This window comes from Balaenoptera musculus, chromosome 17, assembly GCF_009873245.2.
Source record: "Balaenoptera musculus isolate JJ_BM4_2016_0621 chromosome 17, mBalMus1.pri.v3, whole genome shotgun sequence".
In the NCBI taxonomy this organism is placed as follows: domain Eukaryota; kingdom Metazoa; phylum Chordata; class Mammalia; order Artiodactyla; family Balaenopteridae; genus Balaenoptera; species Balaenoptera musculus.
Window position 1 is genome coordinate 51,178,208 of NC_045801.1, and position 20,998 is coordinate 51,199,205.

The 20,998-nt window shown below is 39.6% G+C and overlaps 2 protein-coding genes across 5 annotated transcripts in view; one reads left to right on the plus strand and one right to left on the minus strand.

Moving 5' to 3' along the window:
- Nucleotides 1-10,385, minus strand: part of CPNE3 (copine 3) — a 44,403-nt gene extending 34,018 nt beyond the window's left edge. The window contains exons 1-2 of one of the 2 annotated variants that reach the window (XM_036830260.1): nt 10,256-10,341; nt 9,429-9,690 (exon numbers count right to left, since the gene is read on the minus strand). The gene's annotated coding sequence lies outside the window, so the exon portion shown is untranslated. Of the gene's footprint in view, nt 1-9,428; nt 9,691-10,255 lie in introns of both variants that reach the window. The other variant, XM_036830259.1, reaches the window with a different exon arrangement.
- A 5,889-nt stretch (nt 10,386-16,274) lies between these two features.
- RMDN1 (regulator of microtubule dynamics 1) overlaps nt 16,275-20,998 on the plus strand; it is a 36,480-nt gene continuing 31,756 nt past the window's right edge. The window contains exon 1 of one of the 3 annotated variants that reach the window (XM_036830060.1): nt 16,275-16,524. In XM_036830060.1, the coding sequence (XP_036685955.1) occupies nt 16,396-16,524 (129 nt within the window). In that variant the 5' untranslated portion in view covers nt 16,275-16,395. The remainder of the gene's footprint in view (nt 16,525-20,998) is intronic. The other 2 variants (XM_036830062.1, XM_036830061.1) reach the window with 2 other exon arrangements.

The following is a 20,998-nucleotide window of genomic DNA, read 5'->3' on the forward strand; positions in this document are numbered from 1 at the left end:
GAGGCAAGAAGAAACTAGAAGGAAAGGGGAGATACCTCAAAGCTCAAAAGCACAGAGACAATGGTCCAGGGACTTTGAAGCTATGCACATCCAGGAAGTCTCTGGCATATTGACACTGGGGCCTCATCCTCAATCTCTTCTTCCTTTAGATTGTGCATGCCTAATTCTCCTCTTCTCTGCCTTTGACTAGTACCTCTTCCCCTCCCATCCAAGAAACTGTGAGCATCCCTTTAGGCTCTGTCACCTCCTGACCTTTGTCTACCTTTACTTCTTTGACCTGACCCCTCTCAAGGCTTCAGCCATCCACTTGGCATAAGGTACTCCCAAACCTATATCCTTCACCCCATCCCTATGCACGATTACTTTTCCCCTATTTTACATTTACTGTTTTCAGCCCTGAAGCATCCTCCCTTGATTGGCCCCTTCCTCTTCGTTGCCTCATTTCATAGGCTCTGGAATCAGACTGCTGAGTTCTCATCTGGATCCCACCACTGGCTTAACGTGTGACCTTAGGCAAGAGCTTTAACCTCTCCGTTTCCTCATCTACAAAATAAAAATAATAACTGTTCATAGGGTTATTGTAAAGACTAAATGAATTAATACATTTAAACAGTGCCTAGAACATGGTAAAAGTTGTTTTATCATCATTATTATTATTATAACTTTTATTTTAAGACTACCTGCCTCCAGGGTCTGATCCTCTCCTATCTATCCCATGTTTCATATTTTTTATTATTCCATTCCATGTTTCCCGATTATTCCAACCCACACCAAGTCCGTTTGAATTACTGCTGCATTAATAGTAACAGATTACTACAGTACAGAACAAGATCAAATTTGGAGCAATACATACCTGGGTCAAATCCTGCATCTGGCACTAGCTGTGTGACCTCGTATAGGTTACTTTCAGAACCTAGATTTCCTCATCAGTAAAAATAAAGATACTGCAAGTGAACTCACAAATCTGACATGTGCCAGGCATCTTGCTTTTCATATTTAACACAGAATCTATGGAATAAATCTTAATTGTGTAATTTTTTTTCTTTTGCATAAGGTAATTTAGAGTCTCGTAAGCTGAATGGATAATGCAGTACCTTGCGGAGGGACTTAGAATGAGCACAAGCCTCCCACAAAAACAACATGTGAAGAATTCTCTACTAGCAGCCAGAAAGCCCTCAAATTTCCAAGGATGAGGAACAGAAAATGAAGATAATACCTATGTGTAATGTCAGTCTCATAGCAAAGAGACACAACACATCAGAAGAGCATTATTTTTTTTCCTTAACCATGCTCATACAAGAGCTACAAAAATAACGTGCCAGGCACACCTGATTATTTAGTAAATTGCTGACAGTTTACATTACTGCATTGTAGCCGGGACACAAATTTCCTCTGTTAGCAGCAATCCCCCACTGAAAATGACTCTTAGGGCAGCATCGTTTTTATCTAGAAACCCATTATGGCTGAATGGCAAATGGAAGAAATCACATAAACACTTGGGTCTGAAATGTTCTTAATAGCAACATTTATGAAGATTTTCTTTTCATTTCCTTTCTAAGTAATTATCCAGCACAGGATAATTTTTATTATATTAAAATAACCAGTTTTTAAAAGAGCAATAGGTATTCTTTTATGATGGCAGAAAACAAAACAAATGTTTTATACCCTTTAGTATGGAAAATAGGAGATTTGGCTGGGATGAGTGGCCAGGCAGAGGAATGCATGTGCAACTAAAGAGCAATTCTATGTATTTCACTCCTCAAAGAGCAGGATGATGGAGAGAAAAGACAGAAATAGCCTCTAGGATTAGACAACAGCTTCTCTACTGTATAGATTACTTACTGGAGAATTGTTTGGTTTCTAAATGCAATTAACCCCTAGAAAGCGTATGAACCATTGTCCCAGTCACCCTAACTTTCCTGAATCAACACAACACAGATAATTCAAAGGAATTAAAAATTAAGACCTAATATCTGAAGTAGGACCTGATGTGTGAAATTTAAGGCATATGGTTATTCCCATGCCCTAGCTGAAAATCCTCAAGTCCTGTCTGCTACCTCTTTTCCCATCTTCCCTTAGACTCACCCCTTAGATCTCTTCAGTAAAGGAGATTCTGCCTACTACAACCCCAAATCTCTCCAATGCGGAGGTGCGGAACCTTCCCTATACCCACAGTCACAACTACATCATGTCTTCTGTAGCTCTCACCTGCCTACTGTAATAGTCTCCCAACTGGTATTCCCACTGCCATTTTCTTTCAATTCACATTATGATTTTATCGCTTCTGATTTAAAAAAAAAAATCATTACTGGCTGCCCAGGGTGTACCCTAGTCCAATCAGCTACACCTAGAATTTATGGCTCTGTCTATATCTGCTCCAGCCTACCCAAGCAGCTACCTCTGATAATGACAGGTTTGCAGCATGCTCAGCATATATGACACACTACGAATTGTAGCAATTATTTTATTAAGTAGTCAAATATTTTAATTGACTGTCTCAGCATTGATGGCCTATTATTAAATAGTAAGACACAAAGCACTTTTTTCATCCTTGTTTATAAAAAGCTTCTTGAAACAATAATAAAAGAGCCTCTGGGATTTACATAAAATGAATTTGCCAAAGTAGCCAGCCTTGACTATACATAAGTGTAATTTTCCTAAATTCTCTCAGTAGAGTTTATTTATCTGAGCTACTTCATAGTTGCTGCGTGGGGACCAGTGACCAGTGACAATGACTCATTATTTGCCCTAAAACAATTGGGAGGGAAAAGTCGGTGCCCATCCACCAATGCCTTTAGTAAACATCAGTCTTTAGCTACAAAATGAGAAGTTTGGCGATATTAAAATGTGCTCAAAGGTTTCTTCTGGTTCTAATACCATGACTCCCTAATTGCTATCCATAGTGTGTCCTGCATGACCTCCACTGAAAGCGAGCTGGGGTCACCCTGGGGTAGCTGGAATGCGGCCCAGCAACATCAGCAGTACATGCCTACAGTGTTTCTCAAATTGTGTGGCTCACAACAGTAATAGGTATCCCCCTCCTAAAAAAAGTGGGAAGAGGGTAATATGTCAGTAAATCCAAGAGCTGCTACACTACTTGGAAGTCCCAAGTCAAACCAACAGATGTATATATTAAGAGGTTACTGTATACCCATTACTATGCTAAGGATGGGGGTGAGGGGCATGATACAACAATAGAAGACCTTAGTGCTCATTATAAGTGTATCAGGTGATCCAATCACTCAACACTGAATATCTTCTATGCGTTGTAAATACAGAGGGTGGAGGGATGCAAAAAAAAGGCAAAATAAATACCTAGCTATCTCTGTATACATAGAAGTATAAAACTGTGTGGTGCAGACAGAGAGCAACAAAAGGCCTCAGAGGTTTTTAATCCTCAGAAGCCAAGGAGTAAAACTATATTCCATTACAAATGAATTTGCATTCATATTGTCACTTGCTACTGGATTTTTTTTCCCCTTAAACTTAAAGGTAGAGAGTGTTGGAACGGAGAAAGGGAGGAAAGAGGGAAAGGAAAGATAGTTAATTCCATACATCTGGATAATTTTGGGGTTTGCTTTTTGCAATTTTCAAAGTGCTTCCAAATAATATATTATATTCTGTGCTTTACCAAAAAACCCTAGAGAATTGGCCAGGCTAAGGAGAATTACTATATGGTAAGAGGTCAATACATCATAGCTATAACTATAATACTAACCATGCAAATATCTGGATTGTCCCAAAACATGTTCATAATTTTCAGCACATTGTGATTTTCAAAACAATGCATAGTGTCTATTAAAAAAATGAATTTCTCCAAAAAGGTTAAATTAGTCACCCAACATAAACAAGATAATAAGCGGCAAGGCCAGGGCAAGAACCCAGGTTTTTTTCCCCCCCTCATGCCAGAATGCCCTGAGGGCACTAGAGCCTCTAATTAATCATTACTTAAAATAACAGCAAGATTCTCTAATTAATTTCCTTATGACTTTTTAGTAAGTATATCAAATGTAATATTCAGCCTGATACAACTTAATGAATAGGATCTTAAAAATTACAAGATTAATATTTATACCGTAACTATCACTATCTTTCTTAAACAAATGTAACCAGAATAACAGTAGCTTGCCAAAGGAGTAGAAGAGCTGAATGGTTTATAGTTACATCACAGCAGTTCCTCTTCAAGAGAGCCCATTAGATTGTAAATTACTTAAGGCTAAGAAAGTATTTGCTCTGTGCTAGAGAGTCTCCACACACACAGATCTACATGGGGGTCACTGGATCTCAGTGTTCTCTGAGTGCACTGCTGGACCATCTTAAGGGAGCAAAACTAATTCTCAGGAACACACCACATTTAATATCCAAGACTCTGATATCGAAAAACTTACAATAAAGAAAATTACACTACGTTTGACCAGTATTCAGAAGACAGTGATGCCCACATTTTTACTTAATCCCTACCACGGGATACTAGCGATGGGGATACGGAATTAGGTCAAGTACAGAAGCACAAAAAACAGAGAAAAGGGCACGCTTTCTTTTCAATGTGCAAAAGGGACCACAGGAGGTCACTGGCTCAGGAGTCAGAAAAACTGGACTGCAGTTCTGCGTCAGTCACACCATAGGTGGGTAAGTGCTGCAGCTTCTCTAGGCCTCGGGTTTTTTCAATCGGTAAATCTAAGAGTGAGTCAATCATTTTAACCTGTAAGGCTGCTTCCAGTTAGTGTTCTATGACCCTAATTTAATTACAGTGAACATGACACTTGTTTAGGAACTGGTAGGAAAGGAGTAGGAACAAAAATTTTTTTAAAGGGGGGAAGAGAAAGTTTATAATCACCAAGAAGAGAAATAAAAGGAAAAGGATAAACTTTTCCAAACTCAGCCTCTATCTCCCACTATTGAAAAAGTTGTATCTGAAAAAAATATTTATTCAGTTACTCTCCCACTGAAGGAGGTACCTTTGCCTGAAATTGTTATTCAATCCCCCAACCCAAGATGACTGGAAAAAATAATGCAAATCAACAAACAAAACAGAGGGCCCAGTCTATTAGGTACATGCAGCATAGTAAGGAAGTAAATTTTACTACCACCCATGGAATCTCACATTATTAAACTCTCAGTTCATATCATGGCAGCAAAGGGAATCAGCTTTTGGCCACCGTGTGTTTTTTTAATGAATTTCCAGATTCTTCAATTATACTGAATAAAATCTAAATAGATCTATTGCTGATACCTGAACATGCAGAATTGGAGACAGCAGGAGTTAATATTAAAGTGTTGACACTTGATCACTCTTTTCTTTCCTTGAACACAAGGAGTAAGTGCAGTTCTACCCTGTCCTCATTGCTACAAAGTGAGCAATCAACTAAGGCCCCTTCCTTGATTTCTCTATGAAATCTCACCTGTTCTATGATTCATAGCAGGCTACAGAATTTACTTAACATGTGTTTCAGGTTATACTGCTTTACTAATCCCTTGGCTGCTGTATATACATTTTAGAAATGTAACATTATATTTTCAAGCATATCAAATGAACAGTTCATCATAGGTGCAGTGAGTGATGTGTTAATAAAAGTTAGAAGCAGTGACAACATCTCAGTATTGCCTCACCTTATGAAACATGCATCTTGGCAAAGTTAGCTACACAGTACATACCTTACCTACTTAAGTGAATCATCTTTTACCAAAAACTGCCTTGATAAACATCAGAGCTGCATCCCCTAGGAGAAAATTCCAGGATGCTCAATTGAAAATTTTGTTAAGTTACAATAAAGACTCAGTAAAGCTGCTGGCCAGCTGTGCAGCAGGCAGTTAGACATTATATTAAGGCACAGCAACCTGCTGAGATTGAATTCCCTTGGGGTTCTCATTCCCCTCAGGGCATTTTAAGAACTTCCCACCTTCTGCAATCTCCCAGATGTTGGACCAGAAATCAGAATGTCTCACCTACCCTTATTATCCAACTATGCCCAACTCTGAAAGAATGCTTTCTAAAACTTGGCTCCCTTCCTCCTCTTCTCAGTTGGGCACATGTACTATCTAATTGGGCAAGACAGGCATTTCACATTTTAACACTACATGCTCCTTTCTAGTTCATGGTGAACAATGACATGAAAATTCTTTCCACTCAAAACTGCAACAATTACAGAGTTTAAAAGCTTGGTTTGTCCTCAAGTTTTAAAAGTTTGTATGTTGAGATGTTTATACATTTCCTGATTTCAAGAATATTCATTTTATGGCTGCTTAGCATACACATTCCAGCTGTTTTTAACTTTCTGGCAAATCGCTTTATATTTCCCAATCATGAACAGTTTAATAGTACTATTCATTCACTCAACACTCATTCAACAAATACTTACAGAATGCCTGTGTGTCAGACACTGTTCTAAGGGATTAGGAGTCAACAATGAACAAAACAGACAAATATCCCTGCCCTCATGTGGTAACACTGTAGGGAGATATATAGTATGATAGGTGATGGTAAGGGCTAAAGAGAAAAACAAAGCACAGAAGGGAAGCAAGAAGTATTGAAGGTGGAGCGTCATTTTAGTATTTTATCAACTTATTTTGACAACACTTTTTTTAATACTTTTTTTAATTTTCCCTTCTTTTTAAAAAATTCTGACCCCTAAGCAGATTGTACATTGGTTTTTCCATTAAGTGTTTCTAGGGAAGACAAAAGCTTAAACTTGGGGTGTGGATAAGTTAGATTGTGTCTAACAAGCAGTGCATTATGAAGCCATGCGATACAGGCCCTGCTGGTGAAATGACCTGTTGGAAAGTTGGAGGTTTGGGTGAGCTTCCTGCATGGATCGCTCAAGGGGTGTTCTTCCTGTGGACCGGGAACGCAGAATCTCTAAAGAAACCCTTTGCTCTTAAGACGTAATTTACATGTTTGCTTTCAGTTGAAATAACTGAAAATATGAAACCTAACAGTTGTGTGTCTAATATAGAGAGTGTCATATGTATTTAAGTTGTGTATTTTTATAAAGTAAGCCAAATACCAAGAAAGGGGGGGAGAGGGAGCAGACAAATTTCTCCTTACAGTTGCAGATATCTATTTTAACATCTACTATCACCTTAGGGTCTAGAGGCATGGTAAACTAAATGCTCAGAGTATTGAGGTAGCCTGATGACAATGCATATTGCAACCACACTGCTGCTTTGGTAATTTTCACAGGAACCGGACATAATACAGCCACGTGGTAAGAGGACATTTCAAAATTATTTGCCAAGATGAGTATGTAGTATGTCACATTTTTCATGGAGAAACAGTGTTAGTATGCTATCCATCTAATTTATATTGGTAAATTTGACTATTACATTGACTATTTTAATGTCCTTTTAAAAATTATGATTGCATACTCATAAGCTGTTATATATTAAAAGAATAAACAGTCTCTCCAAAAGAAGCCCAATACCCTCCCCCCACAACTTCCTCAAATACATTTAAACCAGCATAACTGGCTTAAATGTAGTTATCATAACCTTATCAAAAAGTAGAGCGGTGATCATTCTGTAAAGTATAAAAATATCAAATCACTGTTGCACCTAGAAATAAACATAGTATTGTAGTACTTCAATTTAGTAGCACTTCCTCATATTGTAATACTTCAATTGAATAAATAAATAAATAAAAACGTATACATAATGTCTGCCTTCGATCATCATATTAGAAACTTAAATAATGTAGTCAAATAAAATCTATGATACTTTACTTTTAGGTGCTAATTTAAACCTCCTTCTAGCCAGTCTTTTAATAAATCTTCTACCAAGTATTCTACCTAATTGTTTGGACTTTAACCCGATTAGCAATCCTTATAAGGTAAGTAAGAACATGAACGGAAAATATTGGTGGGAAGGAAGCTGGCCTGTAGGTAATAATGGGTACATTAAAGGAATGGCCAAGTTTGGACTCTTCAAACTTGTTGAGTGCCACCAACGAAAGTAGTATTTATCCTTGCTAAAAGATCCACCTAAAAGATCATGCTTTTGATGAGCAGTGGTGGCTAGTCACAAATCCTTGAAGGTCAAATGTTATTTAATCATATTTCACATCCTACACTCTCTTGGTTTTGCTGACAGGCATACTTTCTAGCATAATAAATCACTGGCTAAAGAAAGTTTTGAAAAAGAAAGAGAAAAGAAAACTCTAATAGTAGGAAAAAAGCACGGCAATCGCCAAGAAAGAAAGAGGGCAAGGAACACTATGTCTAAAGCTATACCAAAACTTGACAGGAGTTAGGGTACAGTATGAATCGGGTATCTGAACCCAGGCTACAAAGGAAATATTCAGGGCAAGAGTGATACCACTGTAAAGAGTATATAAGAACATGTAATACTTTGGTTGCCTTAAATTTATGTGGAAATGAAGACCATTGTCTATAAAGTGTTCACAGCTATAGGTAAAATTAGGAAGAGGTGTTCAGTCATTAAGCAACCCTTAAAAGGCAAAAAACCATTTTGTTTCCCCCGTCCTGAAATCTCCTGTCCTTCTCCTTTCTTAGGGGCTCAATCTGAGAGAAGAAATCCTGAAAGAGAACTGCACACTTGACTGTGGGGTTATGCCAGGCACTGTGCTGAATGCTGTGCAGTGCTGAAATGCGGCTCCCCCTCAGAGGCAGAGAGCCTCAGCATGGTCCAGTCCCAGACACCTACCTCTCAGAATGTCTTCAGCCCAGAGTGGGATGCATTTCTCCAATTCATCAGCTAAAAGGAACTGCCTTTTTAAAAATTCTCACAAAGGCAAAAGAGTGGCCCTGGGTACCATAGATTAATCTATTGATGTGCCTATAATTGCCATCATACATGTCATCTGTTCTCAGTTCTCCATTCTTTTCTTATCCTTTTCTGCCTCCCTCTACCTATGTTCTAGGCCCACACAAATTGTGTTTGGCTCTAGCTGGCAGCACTCAGAGCTGGAGTTTGCTGTCCTCAGTTAATGACAACAGCAGGATATATGTAGTTATATATAGCTTACTACTATGTGCCTGGCACTTTGCTAAGTGTAGTCCAAAAATGATCTTATTTAATCTTTATAACAACCCTATGACATAGGAGGTATTTTATCTCCATTTTACAAATGCAGAAACAGGCCCTAAAAGATTAAGTAACCTGCTCAAGGTCATACAGCTAACAAATCTCAAAGTATAGATCTCATACCTAGGTATCCATCTTATCCCAAAGAGTAATAATCTTCTTTACATTAAGCCATAAAGCCTGTGCTCAGAAATCATACAGATCTGAATTTCAACTCTAATGCTATCACTTAACTATTTGTGCAGTTTGGTAAATTATTCAATCTGAGTTTCCTCGAGTATGAAATGGAATAGCAATACCACTTAAGTTGGCAGTTATGAGCACTAAATGAGCTAACATATATAAAAGTTGTCGAGCAATGCTTGTGGGATACTGTAATCAATACTCACTGCGTTCAATCCCGCCCTTCTATTTGATTATCAGTTATAGAGGCAGACACGAAAAGATAACACCAAGGATAAGCAAAAATTGTGGATCATCATCAAGCACAACGTCAGTGGTAGGCTTGCTCGGTCTCCCAGAGGTTCCGGCACTGCAAAACTAATGTAACCGCACTTCCTCCACGCCCCTGGTTGCAGTGAGCCCCAAACAGAAGAAATTCGAAGCTGGAGCCTGAACTGGAGCCGCTAGGATACGCCATCTCGCAACCTCCTGCTTTACACCAAAATCAAGAATCACCTTTGCCCACCCCACCTACCTAGCAGCTTCCCCTGGAACCATCGCCTACTCTGAGGCCCACCCCATTCCTCTGGGTATTCGCTAAGCGCAGAGCGGGGCGCGTGACCCAGTACCTCTCCCGGCTAGGAGCTGCGGCAATTTCTGGGCGTGTCACCCTTCCCTGGGCCGCAGGCCTGACGCCCCGCCTGGAGGATCCCGGGCACCGCCCGCCCAGGTGCACGAGCACCATCCAAGATGCGCCTCGCGGCCCGGAGCTGAGCCCCGAACGCTGGCTACACCGGGAGGCGCGGGGCAACCCTGGGTCTAGGCAGGCCGCCGACCTCGCGTCCAGCGGATCCAGAGGCCCCGCGCGCCCCGGCCTATCCCTGGCCGCGCGTAGCCCAGGATGCACTTCCAGCGCGAGGACACGGCAGGCCGAGTCGCGCGGAGCCTGCGGGCCCGATTCTCCCGACCCGGACTCTTCTCCTCCCCCAGGGGACCGGTGGGTTGCGGGTGCCCCGCCACCCCGGGCCCAAAGCAGAAAGAAGTCTGCACTCACTTCTCCGTCTAAGGGGTAGAAGTCGCTCCAAGGTAGAGACCAGACAGGCACACACCGCGGAACCTCCCGGCCGCCTGGGATTCACGGAAACCTGGGGCGGATCCGGCTGAGGGGCGGGGCGGGGCAGGGCTGAGGCCGGCTCCGCCCACCCCGGCCACTGCCTGCCCAGAGCTCGTAGACACTGATCTGTTCCTGTAGGTTGATGCTTCAGGGCTACGTAGATCGCTTGCTTACCGAAAACTCCAAGTTGACTTCAGGCGTTTAAGTAAGTTATTTGGTGCACCAAAATAAATTCCTGAAAATAAAAGAAGTTATATTTGAGAAAAGTTATACCGCAAGCTGAAACCAGGAAAGAATCAGCTTCAGCATGAAAGTAGTGAAATGCTAACTACTAATCATTCTTATTTAGAGCGCTTTCAATGTGCAACTATCGGAGTCATTTGATATTCTTAATTGCATTTAATCCTCACAATTTTGTAACGGATTAGTGCCATTATCCCCATTTCGCAAGTGAGAAAAATACGACTGAGAAACTGGAGATTTGATAGCTAAGTAATTGGCCTACTTGCCCAAAGTCACAGATTCAGAGTAACCTCTAAGCGCCCCACTTGACTGCGACTTGATGCTGCTTGAGGTTAAACTACTACGGAAAATATTGCTCCATCTGACTGCTTGAAATTTGAATTTCTGTCCAAAAAAACAGGGACAAAATCAATAGGCAAACACATGGGAAACAATATTTGCCACAAACCTGACATTCAAAAAAAAGGGTTAGTATCTTAAGTATAATTGCCTTTAAAAAATAGAAAAATGGGCAAAAGATAACTTTTTTAATTACAGAAGAAATGGAAAAATGAACCAAAGAGGAAATATAGACTTTTCTAAGCCAAACTTTTCTTTTAATCCAAAAAAATGCAAAGTAAACACTTTTAAATAACTGTATCAGTGCAAGTGAAGATTCATTCCTTTATTCAACACCTCCTGGGTGCCTGTTATGTGCCAAACATTGTTCTATAGAGACTTGTGATAAAATAGTGACAGACAGAAGCTTCTACCCTAGAGGGAGAACAAATAATAAGTTATTAAAAAGAAGCAAAATGACTTCAGATAGTCATAAGTACTGTGAAAGGAAAATCAAAATGGAGTCATTATTGCTAAAAGAGCTTTCTAAAATGGAGCCAGGAGCCCACTGAGGAAGTGTGACTTATGCACATCTCAGCGCAGGTGGAATCTTAATAGGCGCATCCAGAACATCTGCCCAATGTTCATGAAACTCAAGATACTTATTAGACCCTTGTGATAGCCTATCCATTAGGAACAAGTATCTTCTTTTTTGCATCAGAATCAACCATAATTCTTGCCAGACAACTTTAACAACCTCGTAGTATCTGCCTTTATAAGCCCCTGGCTCTTTCTCTTTCCAGAAACACTCTTCCGGTTTTACTCAAGTCTGTATCTCCCAAATTGCAATTACTAAGACCCCCAAATAAAGCTCTTTGTTCATTGCAACCTTGATATTGATTATTGTTCACAGTACCATGAGGAAAGTAATACAGGGTATGTGATAGAAAGGGACTTGGGGATAATAAGAACCTTTTCAGACAGGGAAGGTCTCTCAAAGGTGGTGATACTTATGTGAGAACTGAAAAATAAGAAAGACCCAGTCGTGCAAAGATCTGAAGGCAGAGCAATGATAGCAGGGACAAAGGCAGGAATAGACTTAGCAAACTGCAGGAACAGAAACAAGGCCTTTGTGGTTGGAACATAGTAGGGAGGAAAGAGAAGTGTTTTATTTTGTTTTTACTAAAGGTTGGTAAAAACAACCTTTTTGTTTTATTTTTGATTCTGTTTTTACATTAAAGCGAAGGCCTCAGGTACCACTAATTTAGTTGCCAAGTTTCAAAATTTCCAGAATACATAGTATCAATACCCAATTTTCATCACCTTGTCTCCACTAAAATAGGGGGAGTAGAGACAATGAAATGGTTTTGTACTTTTAGTACCCAATAGCAATCTCTCAATTAAATAGAACAGTGCCATAGCTATTCAATATACTTATTCATTTTCCTCAAACTATAGTCTAAATTCCATTCTACTTTTGTACATATTCATTCTCCCATTTATTCAACACATACTGAATGCATACTATGTATCAGGCATAACAAGGTTCTAGAAACAAAGAACAAATAGGCATGGGACTTAACACCTGGTGGAGATTTAAAGGGATGCTAAAATGAATGAGATATTCACAAAATAGTCTCTTGGCGTTCTTCTACCTCACTGGTTGTTCCTTTTTATCTCCTTTGCTTTTTGATCCTCATATTCCCAGTTCTTACACTGGAGTACCCCAGGGTTTAGTTCTTGACTTTTCTTTTTTCTATCTTCATCCACACCTTTAGTTACCTCATCTAGCCTTACAGCTTTGAAATCCATCTATATTCTAAAGGCTCCCAAATTTCCAAATCCTGAAACTCTAGATTCCAACTCCCTACTTGTGAGTTGTATTAGTTATCTACTGTTCCATAACAGATTATACCAAACTTAGGGACTTACAACTAAGTAGTCATTTATTATACAGCTTCTTTGTTTCAGGAATTTCAGAGTGGCTTAGCTGGGTTCTGGCTTATCATCTCTCACAAGAGTTGCAATCAGGTATTATGCAGAGTTGCAGTCATCTTATGGGGCTGGAGGATCTGCTTCCAAGGTGGCTTACTCGCACGTTAACAGTAGTGCTCTTTGTTGGTGGGAGACCTCGGTTCCCTCTCCAACGTGTACCTCTTACTAGAGCTGCTTGAGTACCCTAATAGCATGGCTGCTGGCTTCCCCCAAGGCAAACAATCTGAGAGATCAAGGGAGAAGCTTCATGAGTTTTATGATTTAGCCTCAGAAGTCATATACCATCACATTTGCAGTATTCTATTGGTCAAATAGACAAGCCTATATCTAATGTGAGAGGGAATCCCACAAAGGAGTAAATCCAGGAGGTAAGAACCACTGGGGGCCATCTTGAAGGCTGGCTACCACAGATGCCTAATAATCATTTCAAATCTCAATGTACAAGTAAACCCTCCTGATCTTCCTTCCCAAATTCGTATCTCCCACAGTCCTCTTTATCTCAAGTAGTGGCAAAGCTTCCTTCCAGTTGTTTGGGCCAAAACACTTGGAGACATCTTTGTCTCTCTCATACCCCATCCCAACTGGTCCAGTGTGTTGGCTAATCCTGTCAACTCTACCTTCAAAATACACCTGGATTCTGACTACACCTATTTTCCAGCCTAGTCTGAGTCACCTCTATTTCTTTCTACATTTCTGTAATACCCAGTAACTGCTTCCCTTCCTGCTCCCCTTCAGTCTATTTTCAAAACAGTCATAAGGATCTAATTAAAATGTAAATTAGACTGTGTCCCACATGATCATACAAAGAAAAAAAGCCAAAGTCCTTACAATTGCCTACAAGGTCCTACATTACTTGGTCCCCATCTCCTCTCTGACCTTATCTCTTAAGGTCACTCAAGACCTTAAGAGTCTCCTTCTTGCTCACTCAATCTAGAGCGGACTTATGTTCAGAGAAAATGCCACTTGCCTTCCCAATTCATGCCTTTGCACTTTCATTTCACTTGGCATGATATGCTCTGCCCCCAGATATTTTCATGGCTCATTCCCTCTTCCCCCTCAGTGAGTTCTTCTGTGGCCACCACCCTATTTAAAACTGTAATGCCTACGCAGAAATACACTCTATACCCCTTTCTGCTTTATCTTCCTTTTTCAGCATTTATCATCATTTATTATATCTTTTATGATCTATTATATCATTTACCTTGCTTACTATCTTTCCCCAACTGGAATATATACTCCACTAGGAATTCGCATCTAGAAGAATACCAGGCATATTATAGATAAGCAAAATATATTTCATTAGTGAATGAAGAAATTGTGCCAGGCCCTGTTATAGGCAAAAGCAGACATGTCATTGAGTTTATAGTACAGTGAAGGCACACATTACTAATTCTTATCAACTCTACCTCTAAAATATACTCAATTGACAAATAATCACAAATATAAAAATGAAATTATAAAATGTGCTTAGAGCTATAAAGAAAATGAAAATATATTAAGGGGAATCAAGAAAAATTTCTCTGAGGAAGTAACATTTGGACTGAGAGCTGAAAGATGAATAGGAATTAGCTAGGTCAGGAATAGTGGAGTGGGGTAGGGGGAAGGGGGAGAGTGCTAAGGTAGTGAAATGGGAAGGAATCCTGAAAGAATATCACATAGGGAAGTCTGAGGCTCATGGGAGGCAAGAAAAGATACTGTGCCTGAAGCCAAGAGAGAAATATTACAGACTTAAATAGACTAAAGAAACAGGACAATTAAATGCAACACATAATCAGGATTTGATACAAGTTGGGGAAAAAATGGTTGTTATAAAGGACAGCATTGGGACAATAAGCAAAACTTGTATATTAAATAATAGTATTCTATCAATTTCAACTTCCTGAATTTGGTAACTGTACTGGGACTAAATAAGAGAACGTCTTTGTTTCTGGGCATGAAGAGTCATGATATCTGTAATCTATTCTAAAAAGGTTCAACAACAGAAAATAATAATAGGAATAGAATATGCATATTATATGTAGTATATGTAAAGAAAGATAAAGAAAATGTGGCAATATGTTAACAATGGATGAATCTAGGTGAAGAATATATGGGATTTCCTGCAACTTTCCTAAGGATCTAAATTTTTTTTCAAAATGAAAATTTTTTTTTTCTCTTTTTTCTTTTTGTTTTTTGTATTTTTTTTGTAAAAAAAATGAAAATTTTAATTAAAATTTTACTCTGGCTGAAATATCAGAAACTCAATCTCAGGATTATGATGGCATTCAGTGGTATAAACATATTATTTAGCAATACTGAGAAAACTACCAGTAGAAATATGTAAAAAAAGAAAGTTTGGAAGAGGATCTATATATCTTTTAAAATATATGTTAAAAACAAAGAAAATAGGGATATCACTGATGTAATCATAAAGAAATATGGTTGATTTAACGGGAAGTGGTGGAAGGAGCAATCAATAGAAGAAGCATTGGACTTATCGTTAGAAGACATGGATTCTAGTCTTCTAGCAATACCTACCAGCTAGGTAACCTTGGTTAATAAATCTCTTTGAGCTATAGTTCACTTGTTTATTAACTTGGGATACCACTTACTTCACAAGGTCGTTGGGAAGATCAAATGAAATAAAAGTGTTTGTTAATTCACTACATAGTATTGAAAGTACTACATAAATGTAACCTAATTTTTTAAAAACTATAACTGTCTTCCCTTATTGCCCATAAAAAAATTTCATATAATCCATATAGTAGGTTTGCAGCTTGTGTTTTCTCCCACATCAACTCTGAAGTAGGATTCAAAACCTCTTCATCCCCTCCAAAAGAATTCCAGTCCAGTGAAAAAGCAATACCGACCTTACTGAATATTCTGAGGGGAAGCCAGGGGTTTTATACGACACATCCCAAAGCATACAACGCCATCAACCTTCTGTCAAGAGGCCTCCTCTCCCTAGTCTTTCTTGTTGGATCACTGTGGGCTGGTCATTCTTTGCCCGTCTCTGGCTTCTCCCTTCTCCCCGAGAAACTCCCCCTCCAGTCTCTCAACCTCTTCCATTCCCTTCTTTATGTAAAACAGTTTAATTCTAACAAGCGTTTATTTCCTAAAAGTACCCTCCAGTACCAGGATTCTCCCCACCTTTGAAGGCACCAGAGAATTATAAATAACAAATCATTATTTGCTTGCATACGGAAATTCTTGGGTCTATTTCAGCGCTTTCAAGTCTGTTCTGGTGATCTATCCTTGAGCCAAAGCCAAAACAGACACCCAGGACGGCCAAAAGCCAGCAGCCCGAAGGGCGCTATCTCCCTGCCCCAGTCCACTCCACGCAGGCGCAGCAAGGCCACTAAGTCCCACCCAATCGAGGTATTTCCCGCCCCCAGAAACCATGGACCGGAAGCTGCGGAGAGGAAGAGGAGCGGGGCCGGAAGCCGGCAGACGCTGCTTTTTGTGGAGAGACTGGGGCGCTTTTCGCTCCGCCCCGCTTCGTAGCAGGCAAAGGGGTGAGGGGTCAGGCTTGGGAGCCGCGGATCATGGCGCTATCCCTGCGACTCTGGCGCTCCCTTCCTTTGGGACGTAGCGCTGCCCTGGGACCTCGGCTCCCGACGGGTGCTGCTGGCAGCCGGGAGCAGTGCGTTCTTTGGCGACTCCGCGGCGCTGAGGTACCCTCGCCGTCCTGGCTCCCGCTTTTCTCCCCTACCGGCTGGGCTCCGGCGGCCCCTTCCTTCTTCAGGCTCGGTGGCCCCGCGTCACCTTAGGGTATGTGGTGAACTGAGGAAGGAGTTCGGGGCCTGGTGTGCCTGGAGCTCTCCCGGTGACCGCGACGGACAGGTCCTCTCCCTTTCGCAAGCCCAGTTCCTCTCTGAAAACTGGGGTCGGAGGAGGAGGAGTGAGCCCCCCCCACCAGACGCTCCCGTCACTCCGGAGAATCTGCCTCATGCCTGTCTTTCCTGTGTAAATGCAAGGAGAACTGTAGGGGAGAAAGACCTTGACCTCTGTGAGATAATGTTAGCTTTCGGTGACGGCCAGATATGGTAATAGCACCTGAGGCTGTCAGTCTACCGCACTTTGAGAAGTTTGCTGTGTGATTTTGAAAGTTCCTACAGCTCAGAACCAGAGATTTATGCACTATTTAGATTTAAAAACTATTTCTGAGTTTCTTGTTTCATCTGCATAACGTTAAGGAAGGATGTTGGGATGTTAGATTGTCATCCCAATTTTCGCATTTCTGTTAGACTGATTGGCCTAGGTTTATCTCTGAAAGGGGATTGAAGGGTGAGGGTGTGCACTGGATATATATCATTTGAACTAGGTGCTTCATTATTTTAAATTATTTTAAATATACATTTTTGACTGCCTGCTATGTGTTCAGAGTTGTGGGGTGGGGGAGGGTTGAAAGACAGTAAGGCTTGATCCCTTTCCTTGGAAGAGCTTATAGCCAGATGGGTTAGATGATATGAGCAGAGGGATGGGAGGAGTACTAAGTATGAAACTAGCCTCAAGTTTCCAAATTAGAGCTTTGGTGAGTTAAAAATTTCATTTTAGTGGAATGATCCACTGTTATTAGATAATAATAACATTTATTGAAGGCTTACTATAACCAGGCGTTGTGTTAAGCATTACCTGATTTAGTTGTGTACTGAAATGTTTCCATGCACCCTATGAAATAAGAACTGTTATTTTATCCATTTTTTTAGAAGAGGAAATTGAAATAAGGTTAAATAATGTATCCAAGCCACACAGCTAGAAAGATGTATCTCCAGATACTCCGAGTATCTACAGAGCACATGAGCTGCATATGGCCATTGTGCTAAAAAACTGAAAACTAGAGAAGCAAGATAGAAAAGGACAGGAAAAAATCACAATCATGAGATACTAGAGAGATTTGTAGGTAGTAAAATTCTGCCCTAAGCCAAAGGCAATAATGAAAATTCTTTCCTCCCTCTAAGTATATTGAATTTTTAGGGGGGTGGAACTATTTATTATTACCAGATTTCCAATTTTTCATGTGTTTTCATAGCCTTATCATTTCTGTTTTTCTGTTTCCTAGACCTTCCTCCCTGCTTGATGTCAATAAGTTGAGTTTGAGGTATTTATTCCCCAGGGGTTTGCAGAGATGGGGGGCTACTTTTGAGTAACTCAGACTTCATTTTTCTGTCTTTTTCAATTTGTAGTCTATACTACAAAACACTCATCTCTGAACGTTTATTTTTCAGCAAATTTGTACTGAGTGCTTACTATGAGCAAGACTATTCTAAGCTCTGGGGGTATAATGAACGTGAGAAACAACCCTTTTCTCACTGATCTGACAGAAGGAAAGGTAGTTATTGAGTAAATGTAATGAATGCTAAGTGTTAGGAAAAGGGAAGCAAAATTACACCTAACCTGATCTTAAAGGGAAAAGGGGAAGTGTGTAAGCAGTTAGAGATGTGATATAAACACTTGATAAAGGGAAGATGAGCACAAAAGAATATGCCTGTAGAGAGTAGCATGAGGCTTTGAGGTAAGAAAAGTTGGCATTTTTGAGGAACTGAAAGTATGACTGAAGCCTGGAGTGGAAGAGTAAACTGAAATAAACCAAGACTGAAAAGTTAGGCAAGTACCAGTTTATTAGTTATCTATTATTGATAACAAATTATCACAAAACATAATGTCTTAAAGCAACAAACGTTTATTATCTCATGGTTTCTGTTGATTAGGAATCCACATGAGGTTTATCTGGGTGCCTCTAGCTGAAGATCTCTCATAAGGTTGAATCAGCCTGTTCAGTTGCTAAGGGCTCGTGCGAAGGCTCAACTTGAGGGTAAAGGGAAAGTTCTGCTTCCAAGCTCATCATGTGCCTGTAGGCAGGCCTTTGTTACTCACCAGGAGGGCTTCTTCTCAGGGCTGCCTCATGACACAGCAGCTAGATTCCCCCATGGCAGGCATGCAGTCAGAAGGAACACATGAGAGAGTGAGTATCAAAGATGGAAGCCACAGTCTTTTTATAACCTAATCTTAGAAGTAACATCTTTTCACTTCTGCATATTCTGTTTCTTACAAGGGAGTCAGAAAGTTCAGTCTACATTTAAGGGGAGGGGATTGCACAGGGGAGTGAATATCAGAAAGCAGGGCTCATTGAGGCCCATTTTATTTTATTTATTTTTAAATTGAGAGATAATTGACATGTATTAGTTTCAGGTGTACAACATAATGATTCAGTATTTGTGTTTGTATATATTGTGAAATGATCACCACAGTAAGGCTAGTTAATATCAATCTCCACACATAGTTACAATTTTTTTTCTGGTGATGAGAACTTTTAAGATTTATTCTCTCAGCAACTTTCAAATATTGCAGTACATTATTATTAATTATAGTCACTGTGCTGTACATTATATCCTCAAGATGTATTTATTTTATAACTGGAAGTTTGTCCAACTTCACCCATTTCACCCACCTCTTCCACACACCCCCAGCCCCTCTTCCCTTGCCTCTGGCAACCACCAAGCTCTTGTATATGAGTTTGGATTTTTTTTTTTAGATTCCACATATAAGTTAGATCATACTGTATTTGTCTTTTTCTCTCTCATTTATTTCACTTAGCCTAATGCCCTCAAGGTCCATGTTGTTGCAAATGGCAAGAATTCTTTTTTTTCCAATGGTTAAATAATATTCCATTTTGTGTGTGTGTGTATCATTTTGTTGTTGTTCATTCATTGACGGACACTTAGATTGCTTTCATGTCTTGGCCATTGTAAGTAATATTGCAGTGCAACATGGGGTGCATATATTTTTTCAAGTTAGTGTTTTTGTTTCCTTTGGATAAATACCCAGAAGTGGAATCGGTGGATCATATTGACGTTCTATTTTCAATTTTTGGAAGAACCACCGTACTGTTTTCCATAGTGGTTGCACCAATTTACATTACCAACGATGGTGCACAAGAGTGCCCTTTTCTCAAATCCTCTCCAGCACTGGTTATATCTTGTCTTTTTGATAATGGCCATTCTAACAGGTGTGAGGTGAGATTTCATTATGGTTCTGATTTGCATTTCCCTGGTGATTAGTGATGTTGAGTACCTTTTCATGTACCTCTTGGCTCTCTGTATGTCTTCTTTGGAAAAATGTTTCTTCAGATCCTCTACTCATTTTTTTAATTGGATGTTTGTTTTTTTGCTGTTGAGTTATATGAGTTCTTAATATATTTTAGATACTAACCCCTTATCAGATATATGATTTGCAAATATTTTTTTCCCTTTCGGTAGGTTGCCTTTTCATTTTGTTCATTGTTTCCTTTGCTGTGCAGAAACATTTCAGTTTGATGAAGTCCCATTTGTTTGTTTTTGCTTTTGTTGCCGTTGTTTTTGGTGTCAAATTCAAAGTCATTGCTAAGACCAGTGTCGTGGAGCTTACCCCTATGTTTCCTTCTAGGAGTTTTATGGTTTCAGGTCTTACAATGAAGTCTTTAATCCATTTTGAGTTAATTTTTGTGTATGGAGTATAAGGTAGTGGTCCAGTTTCATTCTTTTGCATGTGGCTGTCCAGTTTTCCCAACACCAAAAAGACTGTCCTTTCCCCATTATATATTCTTGACTCCTTTGTCAATAATTACTGACAACATAGGCGTGGGGTTATTTCTGGCCTCTCTGTTCTGTTGCATTGATCTATGTGTCTTTTTTTTATGTGAATACCATACTGTTTTGATCACTATAGGTTTATAATTTAGTTTGAAACCAGCATGATGCCTCCAGCTTTGCTCTTTTTTTCTCTGGATTGCTTTGGCTATTTGGGGTCTTTTGTAATTCCATACAAATTTTAGGATTGTTTTATTTCTGTGAAAAACACCATTGGAAATTTTATAGGGATTGTACTGAACCTGCAGATTGCTTTGCGTAGTATGGGCCTTTTAACAATATTAATTCCTCTAAACCATGAGCATGGAATATCTTTCCATTATGTCCTCTTCAATTTCTTTCATCAGTGTCTTTTAGTTTTCAGTGTACAGGTCTTTCACCTCCTTGGTTAAATTTATTCCTAGGTGCTTTATTCTTTTTGGTATAACTGTAAATGGGATTATTTTCTTAACTTCTATTTTTGATAGTTTGTTATTAGTATATAAAAACAACATTTTTTGTATATTGATTTTATATGCTG